At 45.6% G+C, this 19,686-nt stretch overlaps 1 protein-coding gene across 3 annotated transcripts in view; it reads left to right on the top strand.

Annotated features, from left to right (window-relative positions):
• The first annotated feature begins 18,603 nt into the window (after positions 1–18,603).
• The window catches only part of Otud3 (OTU deubiquitinase 3), a 35,388-nt gene continuing 34,305 nt past the window's right edge, over positions 18,604–19,686 (top strand). For 2 of the 3 annotated variants that reach the window (XR_009224375.1, XM_058571097.1), the window contains exon 1: positions 18,604–18,908. Coding sequence is in view for 2 of the 3 variants with exons in the window: in XM_058571097.1 (XP_058427080.1) it covers positions 18,688–18,908 (221 nt within the window). In the remaining variant the exon portion in view is untranslated. The remainder of the gene's footprint in view (positions 18,909–19,686) is intronic. The other variant, XM_046469111.2, reaches the window with a different exon arrangement.

Raw genomic sequence — 19,686 nt, 5'->3', positions numbered from 1 at the left:
TACCTAGCTTTGTTAAACCCTCCTCCTATGGGGCAACTCCTTTTAAAATGTCCTGTTTGATCACAATTATAGCATGTTTTTGGCCTGGCATCTAAAGCCTGTTGTACTGCTGCTAAGACTTGCCCTTGTTCATTAATGTCTCTACATAATTTAATATATGTGTTTAAATCTTCATGTCTCCATGGTCTAATGACCTCTCTGCAGCAACGATTTGCTTGGTCATAAGCCAGTTGTTTTATAAATGGCATTGCCTGTTCTGTATCCCCAAAAATTCTGGAAGCTGCTTGAATAAGCCTATCTACAAATTCAGTGTAAGGTTCATTAGTTCCTTGTATTACCTTAGATAATTGACCTTGTAAATCTCCATGCCCCTGTAAAGTTTTCCATGCCCTAACCGCATCTACAGCAATTTGTGCATATACACCAGGATCATATTCAATTTGTTGCCATTGACCCTCATAAGGTCCTTTTCCTAACAACATATCTAGATTTCTTTGAGAGTAACCGGCTGCTGCATTTCGCCTAGCTGTCTACCTGCAAAATTCCTCATTGGCAACCTTCCATAACAAATATTGTCCTCCATTTAGCACAGGCTTACACATACTAGCCCAATCTGCTGGTGTCATGTCCAAGTTGGTAATGGATTCGACCATGCTTACAGTGAACGGTGCTTGAGGACCATAGGTTGTTACAGCCTCCTTTAACTGCTTCACTGTTTTGAAATCTAAAGCACGGTGAATTCGCTGCCCTCCTGCCTGCTCAAGTACAGGGCATGCTAATCTTTGAGGTCCTGTCTCAGGATCCCATCTATCAACTACGGGGTTTGAGGGCCACTCAGCTATCTCCATAGGGGGAGCTGTTGGTTGAATTATGCCCTCTGGTGATAGAACGGTGTTAGTAGCAGCCTCCTGTTGTAGCTTTTTCCCTAATAGCTGTTTCTCCTCTAAGCTTTCTTCCTTTAAATTTTCTTCCTCTGTCTGATTAGCTTGAGAGACCTTCTCTTTTGCTTGATCTAAAATGTCTTTCTCCATGGTCTGAACCTCTAATAATTTACTTAACACTCTTTCAGTTTGTTTTTTACTAATTTCTAATCTGTTATAAAGATAACGCAACCCAATAAGATAACACAAAACAAAACCGAAACAGAATGAAACAAAAACGGAACAAAAAATCGTTGTATCAATTTTCCTATTTTCTTGATATGTGCATTTGTGGTCTATTTCTATCTCTTCCTCAGGGGCGAACAACTTCAAACCTTGAGCCAACCATTTTTCCCAATCTGCTTGAGAAAATTCTAGGGATAGGCAGCTTGAAACAAACACAAAACAAATCAAAACAAGAACACATTGTTTTTTAAAATGGTCACCCATTCTCTCGCCTTCCCTTAGGGGCAAGCAATTTCACTTACCCCAAAGCTTCAGATGTTCCCCGCACGGGCCACCAATTGCCACAGTCTGGCTGGGCACAAATCACGAGCCACTGAAGCAGGAACAAACTTTATTTTTGAACTGCAGGAAAACACTTCACACAGCTCCCGGGGAATCCTCCCGAAGCCACTCGCTCCTCCAGGAACCCCCAGCTGGAAATATCTCTCCCCGAAATCCCGCCTCCTGCACTTCCCCAACCAATGGGAACTCTCGGGGAATCAGCGGAAATCCCCACGAGAACTCTAAAATAGTGCGAGAACTCAAAAGTAGCTCCAGAGGCGGATAGTAATGCCTCGCCTGTCAATCAATACTGTTGGCAAAATGCCAGGGGCCATACAGACTCAGCAGTGGCTCTCAGCAACCACCCCTTACACATGCTCAGCCTGTTAGGAGGCCCTGGGAACAATCAGCTCAGCCTCCTCATTCTGCAGGAAGAACCCCTGGGAAGCAGGGGTGCAATCACAGGCGCTGCAGCCTGTCTAACCTTGGTTCAAATCCAATGATTAGCCGTGTGACCTTAGGCAATTGACCTCTGAGTCCCTGAGATTCCATCGGTAAGATGGTATTTGAAAAGCCTGCTATCTCCAGAGTTTGTTGTGAGGATAAGGAAAAATGGTAAGAAGAAAAAAATACATGTATCATGTTTAGGTCACAAGATGAAAAAAAGTAAAACATAGCAACGTGGTGGATAAATAATAAATAAGATAGACCATGCTAAGTGCTTGGCATGTGATAATTATTCAATACATGTGGATTATTTTCTATTGCTGTTTCCTGGAGTGAGATGGTGAAGAATGGTTATTTTCTCTTTGTTCTTAATTTGAGTCTGCCTCTATTCAGCCGTTTTCAGAGAAACCACTCTCCTTCTCCTCCTGGTTCAAGTCCTCACATACTAGTAATACTGGCTGCAATTTATTCTGGGCTTACTCCAAGCTGTGTGCCAAACCCTCTGATGATGCTTTCTTAAGCCGATGTCCCAGAAATATTCTTGAAGAAAAATAGTCTGACAGAACTGTGTTCTGAGGATGCACCCCTAGACTATTTCATTGTGGTGAGAACATCACAGAGGGCTGTTGAGAGCCACAGCCCAAGGGGCCCCAGCAAACTTCCAGCTGCCAGCTGATTGGCTCCTCTGCAGTGATGCTCATTGGGCTGTTTCCCTGCCCTTTCAGACCACAGAGCTGCTCATTGGGGGACTCTTTTGGCTCCGCCCACAAGACCCAGCCAATGGGCCTCAAGAGCAGGAGGAGTGGGGGGTTGAGAGGCTCCTGGGAAGCCGGTGGTGGCAGTTGGGCTCTGAGGGAATTCCTGAAGAGCTCCTGAGGTGCTGCGTGTGTGTTCTAAAAATAAAGTTCATTTCTGCTTGACAAGTGGCTCCTGAATTGTGCCCAGCCAGACTGCGGCAGAGGGCATGCACACCTGGATGGGACAGCCTCCCACACGCAAGGCCAGGAGGCATGGCCTACAGCTCCCAGGCCACACAGGGGTTAGTGCACACAGTGGTACGTATTTGTGAATCTAAGCATATCTTCATGTAGAAAAGGTTAAGTAAAAATATAGTATGAGATAAAAAATGGTTTGATTGTATAGAGCACCCTGTGAATGGAGCTTGCAGTCTGGAAGGTGCTGTGGTGGGTGGGGGACTGTGAAGGCCGGAGACATTACTGTACAGCCCTATGGACCTTATAGACATTCCGCACTTCAGCTGCCTTTAGTTTATTAAACATTTCTTTAATAATAAATGAACCTTAGCTTACTGTAACTTTTTTTTAATATTTATTTTTTGGTTGTAACTGGTCACAATATATTTATTTTATTTATTTATTTGTATGTGGTGCTGAGGATCGAGCCCAGGGCCTCGCACGTGCTAGGTGAGCACTCTACAGCTGAACCACAATCCCAGCCTCAGCTTACTGTAACTTTTAAAAATAACTTTCTGGTTTAAAATTTTTTTGAGCCCTTTTTTACTAATACTTCACTTCAAACAGAAAACATTGTACAGACATACACATATTTTCTTTCTTTTCATCCTGTTCTATACCATTTTTAAAATAATTTTTTTTAAACTTTTACAACAACTTTGTTGTTGCTGTTGTGAAAAACCAAGACACAATCATCACACACATTAGCCCAGGCCTTCACAGGGTCAGGGGCACCGATGCCACCCTCCTCCACCTCTACATCTTGCCCCATTGGAAGGTCTTTCAGGACAATAACCTGCGTGGAGCTGTCATCCTTTGCCTATGGTAGCAATGCTTTATTCTAGAATACTGAAGGACCTGCATGAGGCTTTTTTAGAATTAACTTTTTAAAAAATAAGTAGAAGAAAGGGCTGAGGAGGTCACTCAGTGGCTGGTAAGTGCAAGAGAACTGGCCTGGTAGGTGCAAGGCCCTGAGTTCAATCCTGGAATCAAAAAAAAAAAGGAAGAGAGCGCTCTAAAATAGCAATAAAAGCAGAGTGTAGTAAATACATACATAAGGCAGTAACAGTTGTTGGTTCTCATTATCAAGGATTAGGTACTGGACATAATTCCACGTGCTGTAACTTCTATACCCCGGCCTTGTGGCAGGTTTGTTCACGCCAGCATCACCACACACACGTGAATCATGCTTGTGCTCGCGACAATATCACTGCAAGAGGAACTTTCCAGCTTTACGATAACCTCATGGGACCACTGTAGTATAGATGGTCCATCTAGGACACGACTCTAGTTGACTCAAATGTATAAATGGCTCGAGGAGGCCCATCACCAGGACCCAGTGGTTTTCTAAATTGTGCACATGCAAAAGAACACTTAACTGGAATGCTCTTTGTAGAGCAATCCTGAAATTTCACAACCCCCCCCCCCAAGAAAAGTTAATGCAATTATATTACACGTATGTCTGACTCTGTTATAAAGGAAGAGATTGGGCTAAGCCTTTTTTTTTTCCCACTTTCTGTCTGAATTTCGGAAGCTACTTGTTTGTTTGGTCACTTTGGGGCATTCATCAGACAGTAAGCAGATCTGCTGAGACTCTCAGCAGACAAATAGTAGGAAGTTCCTTAAACAGGTCTATGTGAGAAAAAAATCATAATTGACAAGCATTTGAGTGTCCTTCCGGGAGTGTTTGCATTTCTTTTGGCCTGGAAAGGGCAGCTCTAATAGTGAAACCTGAGTCAGTGTGACATGACAAGAGGGAAGGTCTAGGGGGGCGAGGACACCTCTCAAGGCCACTCGTGTCAGGCCAGGGAGGCCGTGGCAGAGATCTTGCCAAAGGTAGGCCCCTGTGCCCAAGGGTTCTTTAAGCTTCATCCTGAGATAAGACGGAGATAAGAGCCCCTGGAGCTCCCCTTGACGGAAACTGACCTTGAATCAGTTCTGCAGAGATGATTGCAGAAGGAACGTGACCCAGTGGCACTCCCCTCACTCGTGATCATCTGGGTGGTGCAGCAGTGTTTCCAGGTGTGTGCAGGTTGCCATGACGACCAGCAGGTTGGAGTGCTCCTACCCTGCTGCTTGCAGAGAAACCCTCTCCTCTTCCTGGTGTCCTTTGCTCTGGGGCTCAGCTTCTCGGTCAGGACTTTGTGAGCATGGGGCTCCGGGAAGCCCTGTGCCCCCCCATTCCTTCTCTTAAGATTTAAAAGCGCATCTCTAGGTGGGCGAGAAAGATAATGGAAGATCTCTGACTTGAAAGCACCTGCTACTTCCTAACTAAGTGGCCATGTCTTAACCTCCCAAGCCTGAGTTTCCTCATCTGAAAGTGAGAATAAAGACAGGATCCTCAGGGGGTTGTGGAAAGATTCAGTGAAAGAGTGTGTGAATGTCTTTTTAGCATAGTGATGGATGCTCACCTGACAGCAGCTTGGGTCACTGTTCACTCCCAGAACATTTAGAATGTGGGATCCCCTTAGGGGGCAATCACTTATCAATACTCAAGGACCCAGCAAGCACCTGCCTCGCACCACTGGCTCCCTGGAGGCCCAAAGTCTGCCTGTTTCTCAGAAGTGGTTTTCGCCATGTGTAAAGTCCCTCACTACAGGAAGGAATTCAGGGTGGAAGGGGATGGTTGTTGATCTCTACCAATGACTCACCTTCTTGGGCTTGGAACTTGCCTTTGCAAAATGGACATAATAAAACATTTCCCTTTTCACTGCCCCACCCTTGGCTTCCAATTTATGAGACTGGCGGGGACACCGATAGGCTATAAACTGTTCCGGTCTCCCTTGGAGCTAAACATCAGATGGAGGCCGTAATGATGGTTGCTGTTTATAGAATTGAAAGTTTGTTTTAAGAGCAACCCCTCCCTATGCCTGGAACTAAAGACTGCTGTATTCAGACTTGGCAGGTGTAGGGTGAAAACAGCTTGGAGCTCAATCTTGGAGAACCAATAGTCCCAGGATTGATACTTGGGTCTGAATCCATGTGGTAGGATAAATGATCCTCAGACCCTCAGCCACAGGGAACTTTTGTTTGAAACTTTTTTTTAGGAGGAATGCAGGTTCTGGAGTTGAGCTCAGGTTTGAATTCCATCTCCACTGTTGTGAGACCTTGGGCCAGTTTGCTGATCTCTCTGCTCCTCAGTTTCCTTATATGTAAAACAGAAGCACCTGACTTATGGGATTGTTTTGAGGATGAAATGAGTTTTAAAAAATGTAAAGCTTTAGAACAGAGTGACTGACATGGTATAGATTTGATAATTGTTAGCTTTTCTATCTGTATCTGTCCAACTATCTGTATCAGCATGATCTTGACTGAACGATGAAGTGTAGCAGAAAGAATCTGGAACCTCTGATTCCAATTCTGTCTTTAATACTCCAAAGTTTTGCAACAGCTGGGCCATTGCAATTCTATTCCTAAGTTTCCAAAGATATCTAAATAAGTGGTAGAAAACCCAAAAACAAAAGGAACAATTGCTATTAATTGAACCAGGGATACTGGCTCAGATTTTGGAAAAGATAGGATCTCAAAGAGGTGAACCCCACATTCGGGTCACTTTTGTGCAGGAATATTTGATGATATTGAAAGACCAATCTGGGGGGCTGGGGATGTGGCTCAAGCGGTAGCGTGCTCGCCCGGCATGCGTGCGGCCCGGGTTCGATCCTCAGCACCACATACCAACAAGGATGTTGTGTCCGCCTAGAATTGAAAAATAAATATTAAAAAAAATTCTCTCTCTCTCTCTCTCTCTCTCTCTCTCTTTAAAAAAAAAAAAAAAAAAAAAAGAAAGACCAATCTGTACTTTTGGCAGTCTCTCAGACATAGAGATATGGGAGGAATCTAGAGTAGGACTTTAAATCTCGTGATGGTTAAGGATCCTGGTCAACCATTCCCATTTTAAGCTGAGATGTAGAAAAGCTGACCCCTAGAAGAAAGGATGGAATGGAAGGAAACCAGCTTTAGCTAGGACAGCAGCTGGTCTTTGAGTTAATGACCTCTGTGTCTGACAAAAGCTAATGAAAATCCTCTCTGGGAAAACATAACATCATCCTAGGCCTCAATAAATATGCCTTAAAATACAACACAGAATAAGCAATGAAAGATAACAAGGCATACAAAAAGACAAGATACCATGAGCAAGAATTGATAGAGACAACTGACAACCAAAACAGACCCACTGAAGCCAGTGTTGTTAGAATGATCAGAAATCAATAATGAAACAACTACACTTACCATCTCCAAGATAGGAGATTTTTTTAGAAATAGGAAAGTGATAAAAAGTAACAGCAGATTTGAAAAGACTCAAATAGAAATTTTAGGACTGAAAAATATAAGACTTAAAACTAAGACCACAGTGGATGGTTTTTAAATTCGATACAACTAAGGAGAGAATTAATAGCAGTGATCAGTAAGACAGGTCAAAAGAAAATCTCTGGAATAAAGCCCAGGGAGTCAAAAAGACGGGAAATTCAGGAGAGGTAAGTGGTGTTTCATGCATACTTGTATGTTTTCTTCATTATTGCTCTCATCATCACACATTATGCACATATCCGTTTCCTTGCATATTGATTATCTCCTTGACTAGAAAATAAACTCTGTAAAAGCAGGACTTTGTCAATCTTGCCTACTTGGTATCCTACTGCCCCTACTCACAGAGCCTGGCACAGAGTAAATCCTCAGTAAACTTTTATGTAAGAAATAAGCAGTTATACCTGCTATTATATCATTATATTGTGTATTATATTATACTCATTATTATATTATATTAGTTATATAAATGCTAATGGAGAAGATGCATCATTTATTTATTCTCACATTCATTCATTTTTACATATCAGACATTCATTCATAGACTCTCAGATACCAGGGCCTGATCTTGGGATAGAGAAATGATAGTTGTTGGTTCAAGTGTAGCCTGTGAAACCTTGGAAGGCTTCCTATAGGTGGTGCTGTTAGAGCTGGAAGGAGTATTTAATTGTGAGTTGGGGATATTCAAACGGAATATCAGATATTTCCACTTGACCGGTGCCTAAATACTTTGTTCTCACCAGCTTTGTAAACTAGATTGTTCTGCAGGGAAATCAGCCTGGCTACTATTTTATGACTTCAAGCCTCCTGTATAGTACGAACCATCTAAAGAGTAGAGAACAGATTCACAGTGGCACATCATGGGTTTATCCTTTGTCTCATTCTGAGGACAGCAAGGACAGGTTCTGGATTCCTAGCAAAGTGACAGCAAGTTTCTTTAGACTATAATTAAAGTGACCCAGCGAATCCCATGATGGCTAGCTCATCTAATTCCTAATGTCACAGCAATACCAATGTCACAGCTATAAGTCTGAGTGGAGTGAGCAGTACTCAATGTTTTCCTTAAGAATTTGAGTTCCTATTATCCAGTTTTCTTTTTGAGCAAGCCAAACCAGTGAGTAGGGCAGCTATGACAATCCCTGATCCCAGTGAGTAAGCCTAGAGAATGTCACACGGGCCATAACTAACCTGAATTCCAGTTAGGGTCTGCTGCTGCAGCCTGGAGTCTGTGAGTTCAGGTGCTGAGTGAAATGTAGGGAATGGGCTTAAAGCAAATAACTGGGTGTTTGGAATGCTTTTCTTATCCTTGTAATAAGTTTGCAATGCCTAAAATTTAGAAAAATACAAACATGCAAAAATGCAAACCAAACAAAGAAAAATCCCCATTCCCCCCTTCCTCAGAGGTAATCAACTTACCATTTTGGTGTGATTTTTTTTTTATTGTGCTTGTGTGTGTGTGTGTGTGTTTCTTTTTACAGAAATGAGAGGCTTACCTAGTTGCAAACTTCTTTTCTTGTCCAATAACACATTGTATCCATCATTCAGTTTCAGGTTTCATTTGGTCTTTTGTCTTCTATGAGACAAAAGATGGTTACTGATTCTTCTATGGTAGGCAGCACCCTAATTTATTTGAAAAATCCCCTTGTGGTGGACATTTATGTTGTTTCCAACTTTTCTCATGACAATAAACACCAAATAATATTATTTGAGGTGAGGCACTGAATCAGATAGTATGTACTCTTTTAAAGTATGACATACTTTTTGCCAGCAAAATGGAGAGTTCCCAGCAGTTCTATCTGTGCAGAGGTTAATTTGAATAAAACCTGTGTACAGTATTATGATGGATGGTAAATACAGAAATTAAATGTTCATTTCTCTGACTAGATCTTTGAGATGAGCTGGCCATCACATGAGTCACTGGGTCACTTTAATTATAGGCTAAAGAAACTTACTGTCACTTTGCTAGGAATCCAGAACCTGCCCTTGATGTCCTCTGAATGAGATATTAAGGATAAATCCATTGGGGTCATTTTGACTCCAATTATTTTTTTTCTAACTAATCCCCCCCAAAATCTACATTTGTTTTCTTTTTTTGTGTGTGGTGCTGGGGATTGAACCAAAAATCTACATTTGTATATCTCTTCTATTTCTTCTTCTTCCTATCTATCTATCTATCTATCTACCTACCTACCTACCTAGATGTTTGCCTCTGGAGTACTTGTTAGTGGAAATACCAGATTTTCCCTTTCAGGAAGCTTGTGAGTTTAGGATTTTGCATCTGCCAACTTCATAGGGGACTCTCAGTTGCCTGAGGTCAACTATGGTCCAAAAATATTAAATGGAAAATTCCAGATTTTATTAATTTCTAAGTTTCATGAGTAGTGTGCTGAAATCTTGTGCCAGCTTGTTCCACCCTGCCAGGGTCCATGCCCGGCTTACTCATTCTGTGTGACACTAACACACTAGCCACCCCTTAGTCACCTTGCAACCGTCTCCGTCATCAGATCAGCTGTCTCAGTGTCCCAGTGCTTGTGCCAAGTAACCCTAATTTTACTTAATAATGTCCCCAAGTACAAGAGTGGTAATGCAAAGGGGGCACCAGGGCATGAGAGATGTTGGAACAGATTAACTGTGGCACTAAGTGGCAGTGCTGCAGGACGTACAGGAAATCCAGCTTCTCTAGGGCTTGTGCTGTCTACCATTCCAGTCCCAGGAATGTGTCCTCTGCAGAGAAGGGGAGCCACTGTTTCCACCTGTCTGGGATGGGCTCTGGCCCCTCTGCACGCCTCCCCTGCTCCTCTGCTCTCCCCTGCAGGTCTGGATGGGGCACCCCAGCACCCTAATCTGGCTCTTGGAGGTGACATGATACAAAATGTCTGTCCCAGACACAAGTGCCTTCCTGTTGTGCTGTCTGCCTGAGAGCCCAACAGACCAGTCTGGGCTCTTCTGGAACAGTGGTTTCAGCCTTTTGATACCTGCGTTTGCCATTCCATTCACCGCCTGTTTATGGGGCCCCTTGAGCGCTGCAGGTAACTAAGATGGAGGGAGTCCTCACAATGGAGGAGGCCTGTCCTGGACAGAGGGGGAGAGCAAACCTGTGTATTTCATAGCAAAAGGTGGCAAATGAATGAATGAAAACTACATGTAACAACACGGGTAAAAAATAATAAAAGTCACAGAAGATACCTCCATTTTGGTCTCATTTACATAAAGCTAAAAATGTTAAACAATTCTGTACTTTATTTAGGGACACAAATTTATGCATGATAACATCACATTTATGAGCACAGTTAACTCAAGGTGGTAGGGAGTGGGGTCTGGCTGAGAAGAGGGGTTTAGGGTGCTTCAATGTAATATGATACTCTATTTCTCAAGATGAAGTGTCAGCATTACTCTCTACCTGTATTTCTTTTCTTTTCTTTCTTTTTTTTGGTACTGGGAATGAAACCCAGGGGCACGTTACCACTGAGCTACATCCCCAGTCCTTTTTATTTTTTTATTTTGAGACAGGGTCTTGCTAAGTTGCACAGGCTAGCCTTGAACTTGTGTATTGGGTATTATCTGTATTGAATATTATCCTGCCTTGGGCTGGGGATGTGGCTCAAGCGGTAGTGCGCTCGCCTGGCATGCGAGCGGCCTGGGTTCCATCCTCAACACCACATACAAATAAAAAGATGTTGTGTCCGCCGAAAACGAAAAAAAAAAAAAAATTAAAATTCTCTCTCTCTCTCCTAAAAAAAAAAAAAATTATCCTGCCTCAGCCTCCCAAGTTGCTGGGATTTACAGGCTTGCCACCCCCACCCCAACTGTATTTGTAATTGCTAATATTTCATTTTAAGAGTAGCCTTTAAAGATACATCAACACATAGTAACTGCTTTAGTTTTGTATTTTAAAAATGATTTTATGTTTGTCATGGAAAAAAAAGGTGGGGGGGAAATATGAGGTTAAATCACACGAAATTGCAATTTTCGTCGGTTAAAAAAGCACAAATATCAATAATTTCATATGTTTTAACCTAAGATAATAAAATAGCAACAACCATTCTCTCCCAAAGTGGGGGGTATGGGATTTTGTTTTCTTTTTTTTTTTTTTTAATTCTTTAATGTCTTTTTCGATTTTCTATCATGAGCACTTTCGGTTGTTCATATCAGAAAAATTCCCACGTGCACTGGGAGGAAAGCGAGCAAGCTGGGCTCTGGTTGGGGCTGGGTGGGCGCGGGGGACTGTGCGCTGGTCAGTTCCTGCTCTAGTTAGCCTGCTCCAGTGACCCGCTGACGCGATCTAACCACTCCTGTCCGCAGGCTCGCGCTCTACACTATAGCGGAGTTGAACTACGATCATTTCCAATCCCCTTTCCTGCTCTCTACGTTCTTCTAGACTCACTGGAAAGTCAGGTGGACCCTCCGACCACAAAATCCGTCTTGCTGCTGCCCCCTAGTGTCCGCTGCGGAGATGCGCTGCAGGTCCCCCTCCCCCGCCAGGGTCGCTCCTCGGTGCCGCGGGGAGGGGCCGGCAGTGCTGATGCGGCAGTTGTAGGTAATTCATTTACGCACCGCGACTGTTACAACCGCCGCCGTGGACAATTAACATCTCTGGCACGGAGCCGCCAAACAAAGGAATTGCTATGGAGCTGTAAAGATAAGCCCTGCAGCTCGGGGTTAGCAAGTCCACGGAAGAACGTGAGCCATGGCAGCATCCCTCCCCCTCCCCCACCATCTTTACTCATTAAGATCCCCCGAGATGAAGTGGAGAAATCAAGCGAGGGGTCCCCTACAAATAAAAACGATGTCTTTTATTCTTCTCCAGAGCCCTGTAAAATCTGTAAAATGTTCTATTTCTGTAGGCTTCTAGCAATTCTGTAGTTGCTAGAAAAAGTGATGATGAAGGATATTAAACTCTTCATTTTACACATATAAATAATTTAGTGTATGGCATATATTTCAACTTTACAGCCGTTTTAAGGAACCGACGAGATGGAACAAAAAGAGAAGGAGGAGGTGGGAGGGAGACATTTGCGTTTATGGTGCCAGGTACATCCTGGGTCCTGATAGCAGTACCCAGAGAAGAAGTGGAGACTGTTCTCATTTTCCAGATGAGGAAATTGGAGCTTGAAAAGATTAGGGGACATACAGCTGGTCAAGAATCTTGTAAAGTGGCAGAAGTGTGAACTGGGCTCAGTGCCATCTGACCCTTGCAAAATGCTTTTCCTTTTGGTTCTAAGTAGGTCAGGCAAGAGGAGCGCTGGAAATCCAAAGACGACCCAGTCCGAGAGGGAAAGTGGGACAGATAGGCGCAGAGGGACCAACACCACAAGAGCAGGAACCACCAACAGAAAAAGAGGCAAGGAGCCCAGAAGCTCAGCTGTGTGTGGGGTGCAGCTCCCCCCCAACACTACCACCATCACCACCATCACCATAACCATCATCACCGTGACCATCACCATGACCTCCAAAACAGAAAGAGGGCGGGGGGGGGGGAAGAAAGAGAGGAGGTGGAGGGACTTGCTGAATAACACTCTTCTTCCCTGTGGCCTATTGGGGACTATAATGAAGATAAGCACTCTTGCTGCATGCTCACATTAGGTAGAAACAATTAGAGACCACCTTGGTATGAAAGACTCCTGGAGATAGGGATTTAGGTGGGGGGGAGGGAGAGAGAGAGAGGGAGAGAGAGAGAGAGAGAGAGAGATTGACAGATATTGAGTCTTAAAGGAAATGTCCATGAGCCTTTGAGATGCAGAAAGCACAGTTGTATGACCTCGTAAAATGAGCAAAATCCCCAAGTGCAGGGGAAACAGCACAAATCCTTGCTGCTGCATCCTGGCTCCACCTCGGGGTCCCACCCCTATTTAGAGCCCTTCTATCACATTGTACCCCCAGCCCAAGTCAGGGCTTCCCACTCTTGAGATAGCCTGCACTCTCCGTAGAATGTGCACCTACTTCCTAAATACACCTTTTTCTGACTTGGGCTAAAATCCTTTCTGTCATGTATGCCAAGAAATCTGGGGGTCCTGAGTTGAATTACCCCTCCCCTCTGGGAACTCCTTGGACCTTTCTCTGGAGCTGTCTCTTCTCCTGTGAAATCCCCTCCCTGAACTTGTCCTGAGAGACTGCCGGACAACCACCTGCATGCACAGAGCCAGGGCCGCTCGTGGAGTGGGTTCGGATGGGGGCTGAAGCACCCTTTGTCTTAACTAATGATTAATGTCTACATATGTTCTCTGTGTCCATCAGAGGGCGATATCCTTCACCTAAATTCTAGAAATACATAACCTGTGACCATTTGGACATGGCTGAGTTGATATTTAACTTGGCGTGGAGAGCCCTGTCTGCACGGGAAGAACAAATTAACAATTAAATTGAGACTGATGGGAGTGTGATACGGCAAGAGAGGAGAGAACAAGGTGCCAAGACTTAAAGACGTGCCCTCTGCCAGGGAAAGCAATATGTTTATTACAACTCAGGTCTGCTGATAAAATCGGTCCGTAGAAGAACCCCGTAGGGCTTCAACTGGAAGGAAAGAATAGATTTTACTGGCATAGAAGAAACACTATTATGAATTCTCATTATACATTGACACATGAACATGTTGCCCTCATGAAAAAAACACATATAAAAAGATTAGGACACTTTTACTCTTTCCTCCTTTCATGCTTGTGTCAATTTGGTATGTATCTTTCTAGACCAGTTTCCGCATCTTTAAGTATGCATAAACACCATAGGAAACAGAACTCTTCTTCTGCACGGTGTTTTTTGGTGGAGTTGTGTTTTACAAAAATAAAAACAAAACAAACAAACAAAAACAGGAAAGATCACTCTGCTATGCTTTTTCATTCAGCTTCATGTTTGGGGAGCTATCCCTGTGAGTTCATTTAGACCTGCCTCATTTCCCTCCTGCCCCATTCTTTTAATCAGCTGCATAAAATTAATGGCTGTTCCATAATTCTAGAAGCCTTTTTCCTATTGGCAAATATTTAGGTTGTTTTTAATTATTTGCTTTAACATACCATTATGTCTTAAACCCCCTTGGACATTCCTCCCAGCGTATGTGTACATGATTTGCTTTAGGGTAGGTCATAAGATGTGGTCCAGGAGTGCCCCTTTCTCCATGGTTTTGCATTCCATGGCTCCAGTTATCTGCAGTGGACTGTGGTCCAAATATATTATATGGAAAATTCCAGAAAGGAACAATCTACAAGTTTTAAATTGCCTGCCATTCTGAGTAGCATGATGAATTTCATGCTGTCTTGCTCGCTTCTACCTTCATTCCTTCATTCAGTGTATCCGCACTGTATACACTACCCACCTGTATGTCACTTAGGAGCCATTGGTTGTCAGACTGATTGTCAATGTATCACAGTACTTGGGGTCCAGTAACCCTTATTTTGCTTCATAATGGCCCCAAAGCCCAAGAGTATTGATAATACCAGTTTTATTACAGCATATTGATATAATTATTCTATTTCATTATTAGTTGTTCATTTCTTACTGGGCTTAATTTTTAAATGAAACTTTATCATAGGTGTGTCTGTATAGAAAAAACATAGTCTATATAGGGTTTGGTGTTAACAGTGTTAGACAACCACTGGAGGTCTTGGCATGTATTTCCTGTGGGGGAAGGGGTACCGTGTTTCTATTTTTAGGGTAGATAATGAGATGTGGGTACTGGGCATAAAAAACATTACCAGGTACAGCCCAGTTGCCCTCCAAAGTGGCTAGATTCATTCAGCTCCCAACAGCAGCGTGAGGAATCTCATTTCCCCACACCCTTGATGGTGTGTTCTTAAAGTCCTAAGCTAGATGGCTTCACTAAAATTCTATTAGTCACACTTTTTTCTCAACGAGGTCTGACGATTCTTTTAAAGGACTCCGACGGCAGGCAGAGCATCCATTTCCTTCACAAGCCCTCCTTCCCCTTGGCCTTTAAATACAATTTCTGAGTTTTGTGGATTTGCGCTTACAGAGAGTCACTGTCTAGCCTAGGCCTCGGTTCTCTGTGTGGGTTGAAAGGCTAAGGACTTAGGCAGGAAAAGACTCTTGCAAGAAGGGCTAGTGTTTGCGTTCCTGTCAATGTGTTTGTGACCTGCATTTCCACGTGTTCAGCGGTGACAGACCCCCACCCCCTGGTTTCTGAAGTCTGGAGTATCAGTCTTTGCCCCTGAGCCTGCGAGTTTTGCACCATCAAAAGAATGATTTAAAGAACTTCACTAAGTTGGGGCTTGGGTGCTCAGGGCTTTATATTTTTAATTCAATATTTGCAAATCTCCCTCCCTCCTATTTTCATGCTGTTACTTCATAGACTAGGAACCTAAGCTTCAAAGGGTAAATAACTTGTCAAAGGAGAGACTACATCTAGGCTCACAGGACTTCAAATCTTTATGATCTATTTTAATGCAGAGAAATTAAATACAAAATTCAACCATAACGATAGGAGATGACAGAGAGGGTAGAAAGACTGTTTCGGCAACAAATAACGTGAAGCATAAGAAAGTTAGCAATGAAATAAAATTCATGTGTTGTACAGGGTGGTTTGTCTTTTATGAGAAGTTGCATGTGGAGTATGACTGAGTAGTTCAGAGGGCACTTTGGAGCCAGATGACCTGGCTGCACATCCTGGCTCTGCTATTCATGAGCTGTGTGCTTTGGGGCAAGTTACTTAACCTCTCTGTGCCTCAGTGCTCTCATCTACAACATGGAGATAAAAATAGTATGTATTAACATACTGTAATGACTAAATAAGAGAGTATATGTCAAGCAACTAGAATGTGCCTGGCACATCCCAAACACCATAAAAGTTTGTCATTACCACATGTGGTGTTCACTGTCCTCATTCCCATTTTGCCAACGAGGAAAAGGAAGCTCGTGGAATTGAGCAACTAGCCCCAGACCATGGAGTCAGTCGGTGACAGAACTGGGGCCAAACCCAGGCCTCTGCCATCCTGTTTGGGGTTTTCCACACATAATGCCCCTCTCTTTGCTTTTCTCAATATAAGCAGAGGGGTCCCCGCCAGCTTTGGGACATCTGTGCAGGACAGGGCGCGGCCAGGAGTGGTGCGCGCTCTCTTCCTGTGAGAAAGGGAGGAGTCTTAGAGGAGGAAATTCAGGAATGTGGAACACACAGGACAGTCACAACAATGGACTCACAGGTGACATGTTTTTCCCGTTGACTTCTTCCATCCTAGCCCCAGATGCCACGGTGATGTCCCCTCCCTCTGGGCAGCGACCTGGCATCCCCCTGCAGCCCGTCTTGCCATAGCCAAAGTCAGATCTCTAAATATGAACTGGATGTGCCAGGGCCCTGATAAAGCCCCCAGTGGCTCCCCATGACCCAAGGACTTGGGCTAAACCCCTTCAGATGGCCTGTGACACCCTCAGGATCTAGCCTCTCTTGGTCTGGTTTGTGGTGCCATAACAAAATAGTTGAGGCTTTGTAGGTACAGAGGTTTATTTGGCTCGGGTTCTGGTGGCTGGAAGGTCCAACAGCATGGTGCCAGTGCTCTGTCAAAGGCCCCTGGCTGTGTCACCACAGGGTGGAAAAGCAGAAAAGGCATTCAGTGCAGAAGAACTAAGGCCTGGGGCCTCTCTAACAACTGGCTCCAACCATTCTCAAGGGAGCAGCCCTGGTGACTACACCGCCCCCCTGGAGACCAGGATGCCAGCACACGCATGTGGGGGGAGCGGGGGGGGGGGGCGGGGGATGTGCCACATCCAAACCACAGCAAGACCCTTGCTTCTGTCACTGGAATAGGGGCCTGAGGAGTTCCTGGTGGTGGAAGAAGGAAGCTGGGCTCAGGACAAGTGGGTGACATGATAGAGAGGAATTTGATGGTGTTCAGAGACACAGATTTATTTAAGAAAGCAGATACACAAACACGGAGAACGTGGCAAGAGAGACACCTTTTGGGGCAAAGCTAGGGATACATTCAAGGGAGAACCCTGGGCCATCTTGAGAGCGGGGAGACATGTTTGGGGGTCCTGGCTTCTCTTCTAAAGGAAACTTGGGGAGGGGAGGGCATGGGAGGGCAGGTAGGGATGACATAAACCGGTCCTTCTCAGTATCCTTAGGGAATCGTAGATTCTCTATGATCTGACTGATTGGTGATAGCGCTCAAAAGTGCACAAATTATAGATTTCTCTCATACCTCTTAATCTATTTATCTGTGTGTTCATTAACAGTGTACAGGGTAATTTTCCTAAGTGGGTGAATTACTTTAAGATCTACAGATTTTCCAGAAATTTGGGAGCAACAGTCTCAGGAGCGAGACTAGATTAAAATGACATTCCCTTGTTCTTCCCTATGTGTCTCCTCTCTACTTATTTTTTTAAATTTCTCCTATGCTACCTCACTTCCATTTCCTGCCTCATGGCTCAAACCCTACTTCCCTTCTGTTCCTTGAAATCCAGCATGGTGGTGGAGACCACCTTCTTTGCTCTGAACTTCCGTAGTCTGGCCAAGTCCTACTCATCCTTTATGCTTCAGCTTAGAAATTACCTGTCCTGGGAAGCCGTCTCTGCATCTTTCACTTTTTTCTCCTCAACACCTTGAACCTCCCTCTTGATCACATCTGCCATGTGGTATTGTGATTGCCACACTGGACTGTGGGCTCCCTGAAAGCCATGACCGTGTCTAATTCCATGCCACCCCTGGCACCTAGCACGGGAAATGAGAGTTAATTTACATAGATAATTGGAAACAGAGATGCTAGTCCTAACCCACGAAGTGGAGACTGTTGCCAAAGGTTATCTTGAAGGAGATGAGAAAATAAGATAAAAGGCAGAACCACAAGGAACAGTCCCAGGGATGGCAAGAGATTGGTTACAGAGTCCAAAGGAGGAGAAGACAGTGGCATTATTGTGAGGAGGTAGAGGGCTAAGAAACAGGGGCTGGGATGAAGAAGAAGAGGGGGGACTTTGGAGCCAGGGCAAAGCCCCATCTCTTAGTTCTGTGATCTCAGAATTATTTAAGATTCAGACCCTTTTAATTTGTGAATAAACAAACAAGAATGAGCCATCTGAAAGTGCCTATTGCAACTGTAGGCTGTTTTTTTTTTTTTCTCTCTTTCTGGGGATAGAACACCAGAGCTTGGTGCACGTTAGGCAGGCTTCTGTCACTGAGCTACACCTCCAGCCGTCCCTTGTTTTCACTTTCCCTCTTTTCCTAACTTTTGCCGCTGCTCTCATCTCCCCTTATTCTACAAACGTTGTCTTGTCCTTGATCTTTTAGGGCTCCTTGCGCTCTGGTTAGGCCTGCTCCTCACCGAGTACCACCCACCACTAGGGGGCGGAGTAGAACAAACCAAGGTGAGTGCCTCTCTAGCCCTCCAAGGGTCTCTCTATGGCGCCTGCCTGCGGAGCCCCAGAGAAGGGGGCGGGGATTCCCTCACGTGACCGGGGTGTCCGGCGCCCGCGCAAGCGTCGTGGGCTCGTCGCTGTCGCCGGGCTCGGTCGCCCGTGCCCCTTCTCTTAGGCGGCCGCCTGGCGGTCCTGCGGCTTTCCCTCGCGCCGCTGCGGGCCGCGGGCCGCGGGCCGGGGTCATGTCCCGTAAGCAGGTGGCGAGAAGCCGGCCGGGCAGCGGCAGCCGGAAAGCCGAGGCCGAGCGTAAGCGGGACGAGCGGGCGGCGCGCCGGGCCCTGGCCAAGGAGCGGCGGAACCGGCCGGAGCCCGGCGGCGGCGGCGGCTGCGAGGAGGAGTTCGTCAGCTTCGCCAACCAGCTGCAGGCCCTGGGGCTGAAGCTGCGGGAGGTGCCGGGGGACGGGTGAGGCGGGCCGGGAGCGCGGGAGGCGGCGCCGGGGACGCGCCGGGTCGGGTCTGGCCGCCGTCGCCGCTCCCGTCCTTCCCTTCCTTGGGGCGTCCCGGGCGCCTCCCGCGAGCCAGCACCGGCGCGAGGGCGCGGGTCCGGTGGCAGCGAGGGCGGCTCAGGCCCCCTCCCCGGGGCGCACGTGGCGACCCCAGGCTCCCAGGCGTGGCCCACGCTGCGAGGGAACTAGAAAGAGGGCCCCGCGTGAGAGCCCTGGAGCTAACTCACGGCGGACTGGGGGCCGGGAAGGCCTTTCCGACAGGTGACGTCTAAGCCGAGACCTGAAGGAACGAGGTGGAGCGGTCACAATGAGAGGAGACAGATAGGAAGAGGCGTCAGCCCCTGGGTGTAGTGCTTTGCCTCCTGTGGCCCTTGCTGCTGGCGGTGGCCCCCGTCTGCACTTGGAACCTACTGTTCACCCAGCTGAAGGCAGATTCTGTATCTTAGTCCATGGGCCTCAGTTTCTCCTGTTAGCAGACGTGCTTACCCGAGCTTGCATGGGCTTGGACAGGAATCCACGTTCAGGACTTTAAGGAACACAGGATAATATTCTGGCCCGAGGGAGAGAATGGAGGAAGGGAAGGAGATAGGGATCTAGGAGCCTGGATGGAAGGGGGAAGATGATAAGATAGAGTGGGAGGAGAACAGCATCCCCATTGCAGGGGTAGAGAAAAGGAGGCCTGTTTGCTGAGGGTGTCACTGCAAGAGGCAAAAACCGGGATAGCCTGGCTCCATT

The sequence above is a fragment of the Marmota monax genome, unplaced genomic scaffold (assembly GCF_021218885.2).
Source record: "Marmota monax isolate L192 unplaced genomic scaffold, Marmota_monax_Labrador192_F-V1.1 WCK01_AAM20220418_F8-fsc00008, whole genome shotgun sequence".
Taxonomy (NCBI): Eukaryota; Metazoa; Chordata; class Mammalia; order Rodentia; family Sciuridae; genus Marmota; species Marmota monax.
The sequence above is the reverse complement of the archived record's forward strand: the minus strand, read 5'-3'. Positions and strand labels throughout refer to the sequence as shown.